The sequence below is a fragment of the Capricornis sumatraensis genome, chromosome 1 (assembly GCF_032405125.1).
Source record: "Capricornis sumatraensis isolate serow.1 chromosome 1, serow.2, whole genome shotgun sequence".
NCBI classification, from domain to species: Eukaryota; Metazoa; Chordata; class Mammalia; order Artiodactyla; family Bovidae; genus Capricornis; species Capricornis sumatraensis.
The window spans coordinates 172,823,411-172,839,801 of NC_091069.1; the positions used below are offsets into that span (position 1 = coordinate 172,823,411).

The 16,391-nt window shown below is 37.2% G+C and overlaps 1 protein-coding gene across 2 annotated transcripts in view; it reads left to right on the forward strand.

The window, feature by feature from the left end:
* The first annotated feature begins 4,914 nt into the window (after nt 1-4,914).
* The window catches only part of LOC138082731 (solute carrier family 15 member 2-like), a 30,395-nt gene continuing 18,918 nt past the window's right edge, over nt 4,915-16,391 (forward strand). The window contains exons 1-7 of one of the 2 annotated variants that reach the window (XM_068976063.1): nt 4,915-5,052; nt 6,885-6,972; nt 7,608-7,749; nt 8,764-8,856; nt 9,965-10,064; nt 12,210-12,300; nt 12,576-12,653. In XM_068976063.1, the coding sequence (XP_068832164.1) occupies nt 4,915-5,052; nt 6,885-6,972; nt 7,608-7,749; nt 8,764-8,856; nt 9,965-10,064; nt 12,210-12,300; nt 12,576-12,653 (730 nt within the window). The remainder of the gene's footprint in view (nt 5,053-6,884; nt 6,973-7,607; nt 7,750-8,763; nt 8,857-9,964; nt 10,065-12,209; nt 12,301-12,575; nt 12,654-16,391) is intronic. The other variant, XM_068976148.1, reaches the window with a different exon arrangement.

The following is a 16,391-nucleotide window of genomic DNA, read 5'->3' on the forward strand; positions in this document are numbered from 1 at the left end:
GCACCTTAGTAGTTTAATACCACTTTGGGTGCATATGAAATAAGAGACAGGCACAAATGGAAGTTTAAAATAAGATGGTGCTCAGTTTAATGAGGAAAAAAATTTAATGAGAAAAACTTGTTCAGAGTATAGAAGACAGATACAGGGACTGTGATGGCTTATTTAACTTGTTTATGATTTTAATATGTACATATTCAACATTCATTGAGTATCTATGAAGAGCTTAATACTTTAGTTGATTGGAGCAATAAAAATATTTCTAAGCCAGTTCTCCTCCTTCAGAAACTCAGTGTACAATAATGAATTGTATTTTTAAATGTTTTCTATTCTAAGTAAGAACACAAGTATTTTTAAGGATATATTGGATGAATCTCTTTAATGTAATTTGGAACTCTTGGGTTGCTTATTGGGGTATCTTACTCACTTGTTTTCAGCCAAGACATATGAAAAATATACTTGCCAGCCAAGTAGGCCCAACTTAGTTTTGTTATGACCATGCTTCTGGCTCTCTACCTTACCAGGGCTTCTCCTAAGTGATCCACATCTCACTCTTGTAGGGCCACTCCAGATGTGTCCTCATCTATATGCTATGCATGTTTGGCTTTCTATGGATCATTTTTGTCTCAGAAAATACTGTTCCTTTCTTTCAGTTTCATCATTTTGTGTCCAGCTCTTAAAGTTCTCTAACTTACCCCCCTTTTTTTTAATGGCATCCTCAATTACCAGTTTATCTCATACCCCTTTTTGTGGTCATGTGTTAAAGCTTTAGTGCTTGTCAAATTTTAAAATGTATGATATGCCCTTTAGTCTTTTCAGAAGTCACCCTTTTCTAACTTGACCTAATATTATTATTGTATTTGACAAAATTATTGTAATCAGAGCTTTAAAAATTTATTGTCTTTTTTAAAAGTTCAAAACCAAGCATTTATAACAATATATTGTTTGTTTAGGGATACACTTATGTGGGATAAAATAAGTGAATGAGAAACAAAAAATTCATTAGGGTTGAGAGAGGCAGGGACAAAGGATAGAAGAGGAACATGGAGATAGATACAGTTTATTAGTAATGAACCAGGATTCTTTAACCTTTAATTATGAAAAATAGAATAGTATAATGAACTTACTGAGCTGTAACAATTATCAATATTTTGCTAATATTTCTAATATAGCTTCCTATCACTTTTTTCCTGACATATTTTTTAAATTTTACATTTCTTCAAAGGGAGTGACTCAATTCATAGGAGTAGCTTAATACATAATATATGTAATATATATTATTATATTTATATAAGTAAATATTTATTAAATATATATATAATCTTACCTGTGTGGTGGCTGTATGAGTTACACATATGTAAGAAGTACTGAGGTTTACAGTTGTGCCTTTTAAGTTATATTTAATTTTAAAAGTCCACAAAAAGTCATATTTGCAACATAGAGGGTGATAGAGAATTAATATAAACTATATAAAAGTAAAGCTTACAAACTTATAAGAAGGGAACAAACAACTCAATAGAAAATAGGAAATGAATCGGCAGTTCTAAAAAATTTAAAAACATTTTATGTCACAGCAATTGTACTTCCAGAAATTCGTTCTACAGATGCATTCAATTTATTTGCAAGGCTATTATTGCAGTATTATTTATAATTGCAAAAGACTTGAAAATCTGAATATGAATCTTGTTATTGATTTTTGAAATGACTTATAAGTATGGACACAAATCCTCTGACATTATATGTAAAGTAATGTGGATATTTTCTCCCACTTTGTGAGTTTTCATTTTACTCTTAATGGTATCTTTAAGTGGAAAAAATGCTGGGAAAGATTGAAGGTGGGAGGAGAAGGGGACCGACAGAGGATGAGATGGTTGGATTGCTAGCTTATGGTGAACAATGTCGGATTCATGATCTCCAAAGAAGAAGATTTAGCTTTGGGACCAGAGACCAGTCTTGATCACTCAAGAGCTTTTGTGTAGCAGAGTTTTATTAAAGTAAGAAAAGGGACAGAGAAAGCTTCTGACATAGACATCAGAAGGGAGATGGAGAGTGCCCCCCTGCAACCCCCTGCCAGTGTTAGCAAGGGAGTTATATACGTTTAAAATTAGTTATTACAATAAATCAAAAGAATTTGTGAAAACTTTACCAGACCCACTCCCACAAGTTACATTTTAGGATAACAGGATTACAATTTAACAATAGAAAGATCCTACCAGACCCACTCCCATAATATACATTCTAAAATATCAGGATTAGTCAGAAGGTATTCAGGAAGGAGAAACTGTCCTCAAGCAGGATACATTGTTGTTATATAATCCTTAGTACAGAGTTTAAACTGAGTTGTTTGTTGTGTAATCATCAGTTCTGGGATTAAAGAAAAAAAACCATTTTATGTGACTAAGACTAAAGAATGTAGAGGAAAAAAAAAAGAAAAATGTGTCCTTTCCTCCTCCTTGAAAACCCCAGACCCCTCTCTCCTCCTCTGGGAACCCCAGACTTCTTATTAACCTGCCTGGGAATTGACTCTCTCAGGATGGCATCACCAACTCAGTGGACATGAGTTTGAGTAAATTCCGGGCATTGGTGATGGATGGGGAGGCCTAGCATGCTGAGAATACTGTCCCATATATCAGTTGTTTTTCTTTTATGATTGCCATTTATGTTTTATTTAAAAAACCTTGGCTTATACAGTCATAAGGATGTTCTCTTATGTTTTCCTCTAAAAGCTTTATTTTTTAAATTTTAACAGTTATATTTGTAATCTATATAGAACTATATAGAATCTATATAGAATCTATATAGAACATGCATGATGTAAAATAAGGGTAAATATATTATGAGTATCCAGATGGTGTTCTTTTTCACTGAAAACACTGTCATTTTCTCCACTGCACTGCAATGTCATGCTTGTCCTCAGTGATGCCTCAATTGTCTTTTTCTGCGCTCTGCTCTGTTACATTGGTTGCCTTGTCTATCGTAGTGTTAGTTCCCTCTGTTATAATTACTATAGCTTTATAATTGGTTTCCTACTGAGCAGTGCTAGTAGTAGTTCTTCCCTGGTGGCTAAGATGATAAAGCATCTGCTTGCAATGTGGGAGACCTGGGTTCGATCCCTGGGCTGGGAAGATCCCCTGGAAAGGAAATGGCAACCCACTCCAGTATTCTTGCCTGGAAAATCCCATTGACAGAGTAGGCTACAGTCCATGGGGTCACAAAGAGTCGGACACGACTGAGCTACTTCACACACACACACTGAGTAGCACAAATCTGCCATTATTGTTCTTCAAGGTTGCCTTTGCTGTTCTTGGCTTTTTGTATCTCCATATTCATTTTAAAAATCAACTCATCATTTTCTACACTCACAGACCTGTTGGATTTTGTCTTGCAAACATAGATTGGTTTGAGGATTTCTCACATCTTTACTGAGCCTTCCAAATCATGAGCATGGTATGTCTCTCCGTTTATTTGGACATTTAAATTTCTTTCAATAATGTTTTAGTGTTTAGTATCAATATCTTTCAATACATTTATTCCTTGGTATTTTTTATGCTATTAGCTGGTATAATTTTTAAAATTCTCTCTTCTATCTGTTTTTGCTGATATTTAAATACAGTTAATTTCTATGTGATGATTTTGTATTCATACACCTTGCTAAACACATGTTCTCCTTTAGATTTAGGATTCCTTCCATCTCTGATGAGGGATAAAGTCTTAGGATATCCTATTCTAAAATAAAATAATGGATTCTCCTGTTTCCTGGCTTCTTTTTTGGTTTAGTCTCCATTTTTCTTCTGGCTGAACTTTATAATATTGAAAACCAAAAATCAACATTTTTTGATCTGTCCAAATTCAGCTTGGAAATAACTTTCCTTCTTCAATGCATTTCAGTTTCTCTATGTTCCTACGTTTCTATCTCCATTGATTTCATTCTTAAGTAATGACCTTAGGCGATACTGATACTAATCTATCTGTAATGGCATAGTGAAAATTCCAGATGTGCTACTTACTGGCCACCTGACCTTGGACTACTAACACAACCTTTTGAGACATTATTTCCTGTAAAATGAGGATAGTTAGAATTCGAACATGTAGATATAATGTGAGTGTATGTAAACCTTCCCCACGGTTCAGTTCAGTCGCTCAGTCGCTCAGTCGTGTCTGACTCTTTGTGACCCCATGGACTGCAGCACGCCAGGCCTCCCTGTCCATCACCAACTCCTGGAGTTTACTCAAACTCATGTCCGTTGAGTTGATGATGCCATCCAACCATCTCATCCTCTGTCATCCCCTTCTTCTCCCGCCTTCAATCTTTCCCAGCATCAGAGTCTTTTCCAATGAGTCAGTTCTTCACATCAGGTGGCCAAAGTATTGGAGTTTCAGCTTCAGCATCAGTCCTTCCAATGAATTTTCAGGACTGATTTCCTTTAGGATGGACTGGTTGGATCTCCTTGCTGTCCAAGGGACTCTCAAGAGTCTTCTCGAACACCACAGTTCAAAAACATCAATTCTTGGGCACTCCACTTTCTTTATAGTCCAACTCTCACATCCCTATATGACTACTGGAAAAACCCACAGTAGCTGTGCAGTAAATGGCAGCTCTTATCACCCTGAAATCGATTTTAAAATCTATGCTCCAGGCTATGCTTCAGGCATTGTATTCTTAACTATTTTCACTCATTTGCAATTCTCCAGTATTATACTACCTCATTCCATGATTTGTTAGTCTCACTTTCCTGACCTCTACCTTTTATGTAAACATTCTTTTGAATTAGTCTTTGAGACCCAATCCTTTCTTCTCCTATAGCTTCCTGCTTTGCAGGCAGCTGCTAAAGTGGGACACTCACTGGGCACAGGGTTAAACCGAGTCCTCCTTTTTCACAGTAGCTGTCAGCTGTCCCAACTGCCTACCAAAGCCAAATGCTTGGGGAGAGAGAGAGTGAGGAGCCAACCATGAATCCCTTCCAGAAAAATGAATCCAAGGAAACTCTTTTTTTACCTGTCTCCACTGAAGAGGTACCACCTCAGTCCTCCAACGTTCCAAAGAAACCATCTCCGGTGAGTCCTGGATTCATCTCTGCCTCTTACAGGAACAGATGTACTCTGTTGGTTCTCCTCCTTGGCCCCTGCACCTTCAGGTGGAGCTGTATTAGATATTAAAAACTTTTCTCTCTTGGAATTAGACTGAACCTGTAAACCAGATCTAAACAGGAGTTTCTTTTAACTTAGGAGAGGAAGCAGCAGCAGGAGGTGGTCAGAGTTCTTCAGTGGGTATCTAGGACTTGGCTGTATTTCATTGTATATTCTGAGTTTCTAAGAAAAAACAATTTGCATGTCCATGAAAACTTGGCAAATACTCTCTCTAGAGAACTGTACATTGTTCTCTACAGATTGTTCTTTCTTTTCCAAAAAAAACTCCAAAACTCAGCCCTTAATTTCCCCTGTACACAGAGTCTATGCTGGACACCAAGAGAAGTTTTAGATTTGACCTCTCTTACTGTGTTCCAGTTTACAGTAGGCAAAAGGACAGAGAAACAAGGAAGTAACAATAATGTTTTATTTTATACACTTGGGATTTAATCCTCATATCAAAATCCTGTAAGAAGAGAGCCTACAGCAAGTATTATTGAGTTCTTACTACAAGCAAAGAAGTAGTATTAAGTAGTATCCTAGATATGGTAGTTTTTTGGAATAACAAAACTAAAATAGAAAGGCAGGTGTAGTGACAATGACTGGATCAGTATCTGAGTACCACCAGTGACAGTGTTACACAGCTAGTAGAAGCGTGTTACGTAAACTTCAGGTTGCATGACTCTTAAGCTGTGAACTGGAAAAATAAAAAGACTATTCTCTTTCAAGCAACTTTTTATTATATATTAATATATATTCATATTTTGGAGGGCTGTTTATCCATATGGATAAAAGAATGAGTATATTAATTTATTAATTTATCATTTAATTAGTCATATATCTTCTGGTCCCAAAGAATTTAAGGCTGCTTACAAAGATGTATGTACAGATACATCTTGTACATTACTTATACATATATATACATACATACATCTTAGGTATATGAAAAAACAACTAAAAGAAAATCTTATGATATGATTCAGTTGAACCAAGGACACATACCTCCATCTCTCATGTTGGTTGGACTATCATAGGGATTTGAAATAAAACATGATATTCCTTTTATTCTGACTGATACAGTGCATTGAATAGCATAGTCCTTTTAATGCCCAAAAGGATTAGTGTGAAAATGTTACAGAATCTCTATTTCATAGATGGAATGGACATTTAATTTGACAGGATTTAGGAATTCTCTGCCCAAGGTGAAGGGGACCAATCATCTTACTTTTAGGAATCTGTATTGGGTTCTGTGCCTGGCAAAAAGTCTTCATATTGCTAAGATTCTTCCCAGCACAATGAATGCGCAAGTGGAGACAGAAAGATTAATCTACACAGTGGAGCTAAACAGGGTACTGACATCTGAGTGTAACTACCTGGATATCACATGCTCTAGAGGCCAACTCTTGGTTATGTTCCTAGAAATAAGGATGATTATTCTCTTGCTCAGTGCCCCAGGCTTTCCATTTAGTGCTTGTGGAAAGATGAACAAGTCCTGGTGTCTAGTATCAAGAAATGCCTGAGCAGTTGCATATAATTAAATGAATGATGGACAAAGGAATATTCAGAATGGTTTCTCTGAGTGCTAAATCAGCAATGCAAGCACTTTTAGTATGATACTGGCTGTTTCATGAAGAGTAGGGACCATTGCTTCGCATGACCAATCATGGTGACTTAAATGGTTTTTTCTGTTGTGAAACAGTATAATGGTCTAAATAGGGAAATATTGTTCATGCTTGAATCAGTATCTTTTTGTTTCCTAGAAAATCTGTGGTTCCAACTATCCACTGAGTATTGTCTTCATTGTGGTGAATGAATTCTGTGAGCGCTTTTCCTATTATGGCATGAAAGGTAATTTTGTGTCCCCAAGTCCTACTTTTCTCCACTCATTCTCACCCTATGTTTGTAACAACCTATCTTATATGCACTTATTTCCCTTATCTATTATTTCTGCCTTCATCCAGTTTGTCCTTTCCTTTGGTGAAGATGTCCCCAAAAATACCTGATGGGATTTCACCTACTAACTCATAAAGACGAAAACCAGAAAGGAAAGTATTGGAAACCAGAATACAGCCTATGAGAATATAAGTGGAGAAACTCTCACCAGTGGCATTCATTTCTGTCCTTCAGGTCTATGGATTATAGTGTTGCTGGGAAGGAGAGTGGTGGTTTAGTCACTAAGTCGTGTCCGATTCTTGGGCGAAGGAGAAGGAAGGAATATTAGAAGCCCCATTTTATCTTTCAGATTGACCTAAATGATGATATACGCACAAAGACTGAAGGCAGTATTGCGTTTGTAGACTAAGCATAGCCCCTTTTACTACAATTCTCAAGGGCCCTTCTACTGCCCAACAGTCACTCCTCAGTTGCTTCATAGATTGGACTGTTGAAGGTCAAGCTCACCTTCAAAGATCTTATCAAATGTTCTTTTCTTCCATAAATATTTTAATGTATCTATTTTGTCTTTTTTTTTTTTTTTTGCTTAGCTGTGCTGACCCTGTATTTCCTGTATTACCTGAACTGGAGTGAAAACACTTCCACATCTGTGTACCACGCCTTCAGCAGCCTCTGTTACTTCACTCCCATCCTGGGAGCAGCCATTGCTGACTCATGGTTGGGAAAATTCAAGTAAGGACGATGGGAGGTCATGTTCCAAGAAGTTTCATCAATTAATTGCACAGAGACTATCACTTCTAGCCTCTCGCTTCCAAGCAAGAATATACTTGTGTCATCCATGACAAATAAGAATCTCTGTCAGACTGACAATACAGAAAGGTTTTGTCTCTTCATAATCAGTGTTTCCAATATTTTTATCCCCTTTTCCGTCAGGAGGGGTTTTTTCTCGTATCTAATTTTAACCTTCCATTCTGAAGTTTAAGACCAATTCTTGTTCTGATCTCAGGTGACAGAGATAGTTGACAACAAAATGTAAAATTCAATGTATTAATAGTAATTTGATATACTGTCCATCTCTTCTCCAGATTGAGTCATTTCAACCTTTTTAGTATCTTCTTGTAAGTCCCTCTTTGCAGCTCTTTTACCATCTCGGTTTCTCTTTTCTGACTTCCTTCTATAGTTTCTTTCTTAAGAATACAATAAATATTTTCATGAGTTAGACTAATGATCTATTCATTTCAATATATTTTAAGTCCCTGAAAATAGTACCAAGAGATGTTTGGGGATAATGTTATAGCTGTTCCCTATAACATCATCCTCATGGACCAGAGATGGATCTCAGGTATCCATCACTCAGATATTTTCTGTGGTGTTGTCATCTCTGGAATTGTCTGAATTAGCATTTTTCAAAGTCCATTCTGTTGAAAATTGGTTGCATAGGATCTGATGAATGGTATGTAGGAACATAAAACTCTCATAGTCAAATAAGTTTGGGAAAATGTTAGGTTGAATAAAGCTAAAAAATATCTTTACTGCATGATTTCTTGTAGCCTTGAACTTACTAATTAATATCAAAAATTTCAGAGGGAAAATCCATTTGCATTTCTCAGATAATTCTTTTCTCCTCCAACTCTCCCTCCTCCTGCTTCATTTATCCTGGCACTGAGAACAGTATAAATTCTGAGTCTATATTACTCAAATATCTGAATTCTGTTTGTAGACTGATTGATTTAACTCTTTCAACAGGACAATCATCTATCTCTCCTTGGTGTATATGCTTGGCCATGTGATCAAATCTATGAGTGCCTTACCAATACTGGCGGGACAAAATTTACACATGTGAGTAAAATTATGGGATAAAAACTGAACCACTTTTTCTCCACTGGACAGGTAGATGTCACATGCATTCATTATAGATGTTTCTCTATCTTCTTACCAGAGATGTCCCTTTATTTCTAACATACTGTTTTATTACCAAATTGATTGAGAAAAAAATTGATTAGTGTGTGAACTCTTTCCTGCATTATCTGAGCTCATTTGTCTTTATTAAATATTTGGGGACTTGTAGGATGCCCAGTTAGTATCCTTTCCATGAAAACTATTCATATGCTTGAAGACATGAAAACTTTGATATCCTCTATATTCCCTCACCTATTCACCCATCCACACTTTGTTCTTTGAGACAGTCAAAAAAATAGGCCTGTGATACTTCCTTATAATATAGTGTAGAATTCACACTCAAAGCTCAGATTATTTCTGTTTCTGTGTAGTCCATATATTCCAGTTGCTCTGTTCCTCTTTATTAAGCTATTGATGCTTATATGATGCCAAACTCTTGATAGGTTCTAATTTCTGTTGGTTCAGTTATTAGAGAGAATTAGACTTGTCCAAGAAGCAGATAATATATATTCTTGGTTATCATATGCTTATATGTATATTTTCCAATGAGTTAAGAATTTTGTTTGAGATTTAATGGATATTAGACACCTTATTATTGTTGTCCCATCAGAAATCACTGACATTTCTCCTATTAGTTATGACTAACTTAAAATTTCATTTTGTAGTTACTAAGGATATGTGGGATAAAAGTTCACAAGGACTTTCTATTGAAGTGTCCCTTTGACTATAATGAAACTGAGAACCAATGCCTTAACTCTGGAATTCCTTGAGTATCTGCTTCTATATGTTGTACACATGAGGTAAATGAAAGTATCAGGGACAAAATCTTCCCGTGTAATGATACTTTCTGGCAGAAACTCAAGGATTATGAAGATTGTAAATGCTCCCGAGTATCTCCTAGGAAGAAGCCATTGGGAAGTGCCCACGGTATAGAAATGTGAAGGAGGTCGTGCCCTTGTACACATATTTTTTTCTTATAGCTCTATATTCCATTCCTACCGTTGTGTTTAATATCAGTATGATTAGTACTCTCACATTTCCATTTCAGAGTCCTGTCAATGGTCGGCCTGAGTCTAATAGCTTTGGGGACAGGAGGTATCAAACCCTGTGTGGCAGCTTTTGGTGGAGACCAGTTTGAAGAAAAACATGTAAGAGTCCTATCATTTCTATGTTTTAAAAAAAGTAGAGCAGGCATTAAACGACAGGTAGCCATTTGCCAAGAATGAAGTAATCCACTATCAGATCATATCTGAAGAGTTGTGTTCAGTGCTGGGTACTGGTCATTAATAGAGAGAAAAACAGAAACATTTCAAAGGAAAGTGACCAAGGTGGCAAGTGGACTAAAAGGCATATCTTATGAGAAAAGGTTGAGGGAAAAGGAGATATTTAGCCTGGATAAGAGAAGATTAAAGAGAATATTACAGCTGTCTATAGATATTGGAAGGATGTCAGTAATTAATCCAAAGATCAATAAAAGAAAGCTATAGAAAATCAGCTTTTTGCTTGATGGAAAGAGAAACTTCAAATAGCTGCAAGTAGTGAATTTACTCTCACTTGAGGTATTTTAGAAGATACATGGTCATCACTTTGGGAATGGGAGGTGGTGAGTAGTGTGGAGATGATTTAAGCATCTCTAGCTTTAGGATTCTATGCAAGGGGAAAATGACCATTTGGAATAAAACAGAATGAGCTTCTCTAGATGAACATGTCTGGATGATCATTTCCTCTTTTCCTAAATACTTTTCACTGTCAGTGGGGAAAAAGCAGTATGAATAAATGCAAAAATGGGTCTGTTAAGGAAGCAGTGACCACCAGGCAAGGGAAGTAGTCTATTCTTGGATCAGACAACATTTCTAACTTCTTTTTACCTCTCAGTTTTCCTTTTTGATTCTCTTCATGTATTATTTCCTCTTCTATAGCTATTTATCATATATGTTTTTCTGTTCTTTCTCTGTGATATGTCCTCCTTCTTTCCTCTAACCCATCAGAACATTTCAGTTATTTTATATTCTTCATCTGCCCAAGGGTCCATAGAATATAACTGCTTGCTAACCTTGGAGAAATAACCAGCCTCTGGCAAGTAGGATTCTATGCATAATGAACTATACACATGGGTGAGTAGAACAGATTTAAGTGGGGACCAGAAGAGGAAGCAAAATACACCATATATAGAAAATGGAGATTGTGCGGGTGTGTCAGGAAAAGATATGGGAAGTCAGACTGAAACACAGAAGTACATAATAAATAAAGTGTCAACAACTGTATTTGAAAGTTACTTAATTTTGTAAGTGCTCCACAAAGATATCCCAGAAATAGGACAAACCCACCTTCAAGTTTCCACCAGTCACTTCCAAGCTCACAGACTTCCTTTTCTACTCTCTGGCAGACTTCCCATAAGCATTAGGGAAGCATTAGGAAAATTATCCTGTTTGATCAACAGTTTACTGGAGCCATGTTCTAGTCCTATTCCTACCACACATTCCACAAAAGCTATTTAATTTTTATCTCAGTTATTCATTCACTTAATTCCATTAAAAAATATTTACTGAGTCTGTAACTCTGGGAGTTGGTGTTGGACAGGGAGGCCTGATGTGCTGCAGTCCATGGGGTCACAAAGAGTCGGACACAACTGAGTGACTGAACTGAACTGAGTCTGTAATATAAATCAGGTGCTATAGTAGTAATGATAGTTGAGATTACAGAAAATAGTAAGATACAATTTCTGGCCTCTAAGAACTCTCAACCTACTGAAAGAAACAGACATTTAATGCAAGGAAACTACTATTAGAATAAATACATATATAACACAATGCATGCCTGGTGGCTCAGAGGTTAAAGCGTCTGCCTGCAATGTGGGAGACCTGGATTTGATCCCAGTTTCGGGAAGATGCCCTGGAGAAGGAAATGGCAATCCACTCCAGTATTCTTTCCTGGAGAATTCCATGGACAGAGAAGCCTGGTGGGCTATATGTAGTCCATGGAGTTGCAAAGAGTCGGACACAACTGAGCTACTAACGCTTTCGCTCGCTTTCATAAAAGATAACCATTTTTGCCAAGATAAAGTGATAAAAAATATTAAAGATGCTTGCTTATACTAGTGTTTGAAAGACAGAGAAATATTTGTCTGGGGTCAGCAAGATATATGTTAAAATATCTAACATGATAGTCACAAACCATGGAGGCAGTATCTGAATCAGTGTATGTACCTCTCACTTAGTCTGAACATGAGATGGGGATGGACGGAGTAGGCACATCGAACTGATGATTTGTCCTTTTTATTTATTTTTTTTCAGGCAGAGGAACGGACTAGATACTTCTCAGTCTTCTACCTCTCCATCAATGCAGGGAGCTTGATTTCTACATTTGTCACACCCATGCTGAGAGGTTGGGATCTTTTCTGAGGGCCTCTGCATAAGCTTTATTCTGGCCAGCCAGAACTCTGTTCAAGGCTTCTTACTGTCCATCCTCTTTTATAAGGGCTTGAAAATCTGAGTGTATTTTTTAAAATCTTGAATTGTCTACCCTAAAAGAAGGATTATAGATTAGGTGATGGGAGGAAAGAGGATGGCTATGTCTATGACCTCAAAAACCTGAGCTTATAGACTAGAACATCAGAGACTTAAGATTCAGGAATAATTTGGCTTTATTTTTTCCTGTAGGAGATGTGCAGTGTTTTGGGAAGGACTGCTATGCACTGGCTTTTGGAGTTCCAGGACTGCTTATGCTGATAGCTCTTGGTAAGTGCAGTGGGGCAAGGAAACTAATAACCACTGATGCCTTCCACATGGAAAGCATGATGTAAGCACTTTGCACAAACTTTTGCATTCAGTCCTCACACTAACCTATTCGAATTTTTGATGATGGCCATTATTAGGTAAATGTTATTTTAGGGGTTTCACTTAGACATTGTAGATAAATTAACTGAATAAAGTCAGAAATCAAAAAAAAAAAATACTGAAGGTCACATAACTAATAGGTTTCCTGTGAAGTCGCTCAGTCGTGACCAACTCTTTGCAGTCCCATAGACTGTAACCTACCAGGCTCCTCTGTCCATGGGATTTTCCAGGCAATAGTACTGGAGTGGATTGCCATTTCCTTCTCCAGGGGATCTTCCCAACCCAGGGCTTGAACCTGGGTCTCCCGCATTGTAGACAGACGCTTTACCATCTGAGCCACCAGGGAAGTCCTAATAGGTTTCCTAGAGACCTTTAAAAAGGACTAATCTTTGGATGCCATGTAGGACCAATTAAATGAGGATCTCTGTAGGATACGGCCTTGGCATCTGTAAACTTAAGTATTTAGGCGATTCTAATGGTAGTCATGGTTGAGATGTACTGATCCATACTGCAGTATATCGTGAAGCAAAGAAAATAATCCTTCCACTCAAACCAGCTTATTTTATCTGATAACTATTTATCTAATAATTAGAAGATGTTTTAAATTCTTTGAGCCTTTTAAAGCTTCTAGATTTAGCTGTTTCTGCCCTGCTCTGCAATGCTCCCAAGAAGTTTCCTTTTGAGCAAAGAGAATAAGAGTAGTTGGATAAGTAGGGGAAACCTGTCAAAATGTCCATCAACAAAAAAATCTACAAACGATAAATGCTTGAGGGGGTGTGGAAAAAGGAATCCTTTCACACTGTTGGTAAAACTGATAACAGCCATGAAGGGAAACAGTATGGAGTTTCCTTGAAAAACTAAAACTACCAAAGGACACAGCAACCCCACTACTAGGCACATGTCCTGAGAAAACCACAATTCAAAAAGATACATGTACCCCCGGGTTCATTCCAGAACTATTTACAATAGCCTGGACATGAAGCAACCTAAATGTCATTGACAGATGAATGGATAAAGAAGATAAGATACATATATACAATGGAATATTATTCAGCCATAAAAAGGAACGAAACTGGATTATTTGTAGTGATGTGGATGAACCTAGAGTGTGTCATACAGCTTGTAGGAAGTCAGAAAGAGAAAAGTAAATGTTGTATATTAATGCATATATATAACATATATATGGAATCTAGAAAAAAAATGGTACTGATGAACCTTTTTGCAGGGCAGGAATAGAGACGCAGACATAGAAAATGGACTTGTGGACATAGAGGAGGAAGAAGAGGGTGGGACAAATTCAGAGTAGTATTGACATATATATAGACTCTACCCTGTGTAAAATAGATAGCTAGTGGGAAGCTGCTATATAGCAGAGGCAGCACAGCTCAGCCCTCTGGGATGCCCTAAAAGGGGTGGGAGTGGTGCGAGGGAGGCTCATGAAGGAGGGGATATATGTATGCATATAGCTGCATCACATTGTTGTACAGCAGAAACTAACACAACACTGTAAAGCAACTATACTCATTAAAAACAAATAAATGAATAGGAGTTGTATAAGTAGGGGGAAACTGATGCCACATAGATCGAATGGCATTTATTCTCTTTACCACCAAGAACCCAGCAATGGAAGAGGAAGAGGAATGTGTGTGTTGCTTAGTTTACACAGTCTAAGGGGAAAGCTGGACATGATTGTTTCTAATTGACCTGGAGACTTGTTCCCACACTGAGCCTTTGGGTGTGACATCCCCCCTGGAAGATAACCAGTCCAAACACATAAAAAGCTCAATAGAGGATAAAGAGCCCAAAAGCTCAATGTTCCATCTGATTATTTTCAACCAAGGGAGAGGACTAATAGTATTACTCAGATTGAAATTTCAATTCCAAGAAATTTATGCATTATCTTAGGAGCCCTGTGGTAATACATTCTCTGTTTCCTTCTCTCTTCAAAGCCAAATTATCTTCCTCTGATTAGTTTTCCTCTGATTAGTACTATGCCCTTTTCTTTGGATCATTGCACAATAATATTATTTACATATCAGAGTAATTATGAAGATCAAAAGAAATATTATAATGGAAATGTTCTATAAATTATGAAATATTAAACAAGTACTTGTTGGCTCACACGGTAAGGAGTCTGCCTGCAACGCGGGAGACCTGGGTTCAGTCCCTGGGTGAGGAAGAACCCCTGGAGAAGGAAATGGCAAACCACTCCAGTATTCTTGCCATGGAGGGAGGAGCCTGGCAGGCTATTGTCTATGGGGTCGCAAAAGGTTACACACGACTGAGCGACTTCACTCACTCAAACAGGTATTAGCTGTCATTGTTAGTCAACTACTTCAGTTTTCTTGGTACTAATAATTCAGTTCTCTGACTTTTTACTATAATTTATTCATTAGATTTTTTTCACTCATTAATTCATTCAACAAACATTTATTTAATGAGCCTTTATGTGTTAGATTTTGTTCTAGTTATCGGAGTCACATTAGTGAATTAAATAGCTACAGCATTCATGCTTTCAAAGAATTTATGTGGCCTAGCAGGAGCAGGGAAACAGACATGTAAACAGGAATTTTCAATATCGTATGATCACTGTCACAACTGGGGAAATACAGAAGAAGTTATAGGAATAAATAGGAGGGATATTTAAGGCTTTGAGGCTCAGAAAAGCTTGGCCTAAAGAAATGAAATGGAAGATAAGACCTAAAGAATTAACAGCAATTAATCACAATTAATGTGGCCATCTCCAGATGGTCAACACTGAAATCAGATTGATTATATTCTTTGCAGCCAAAGATGGAGAAACTCTATACAGCCAGCAAAAACAAGACCAGGAGCTGACTGTGTTTCAGATCACAAACTCCTTATTGCCAAATTCAGACTTAAATGGAAGAAAGTAGGGAAAACCGCTAGACCATTCAGGTATGACCTAAATCAAATCCCTAACAATTATACAGTGGAAGTAGGAAATACTTAAAGAACTAGATCTGATAGACAGAGTGCCTGAAGAACTATGGATGGAGGTTCGTGACATTGTACACGAGACAGGGAGCAAGATGATACCCAAGAAAAAAAAAATGCAAAACAAAATGGCTGTCTCAAGAGGCCTTACAAATAGCTGTGAAAAGGAGAGAAGCAAAAAGCAAAGGAGAAAAGGAAAGATATACCCATTTTAATACAGAGTTCCAAAGAATAGCAAGGAGAGATAAGAAAGCCTTCCTCAGTGATCAGTGCAAAGAAATAGAGGAAAACAATAGGCTGGGAAAGACTAGAGATCTCGTCAAGAAAATTAGAGATACCAAAGGAACATTTCATGCAAAGATGGGCTCAATAAAGGACAGAAATGGTATGGACCTAATAGAAGCAGAACATATTAAGAAGAGGTAGCAAGAATACACAGAAAAACTAGAGAAAAAGATCTTCATGACCCAGATAATCATGACGGTGTCATCACTCACCTAGAGCCAGACATGCTGGAATGTGAAGTCATGTGGGCCTTAGAGGGCATCGCTATGAACAAAGCTAGTGGAGGTGATGGAATTCCAGTTGAGCTGTTTCAAATCCTAAAAGATGATGCTGTGAAAGTGCTGCACTCAGTATGCCAGCAACTTTGGAAAACTCAGCAGTGCTCACAGGATTGAA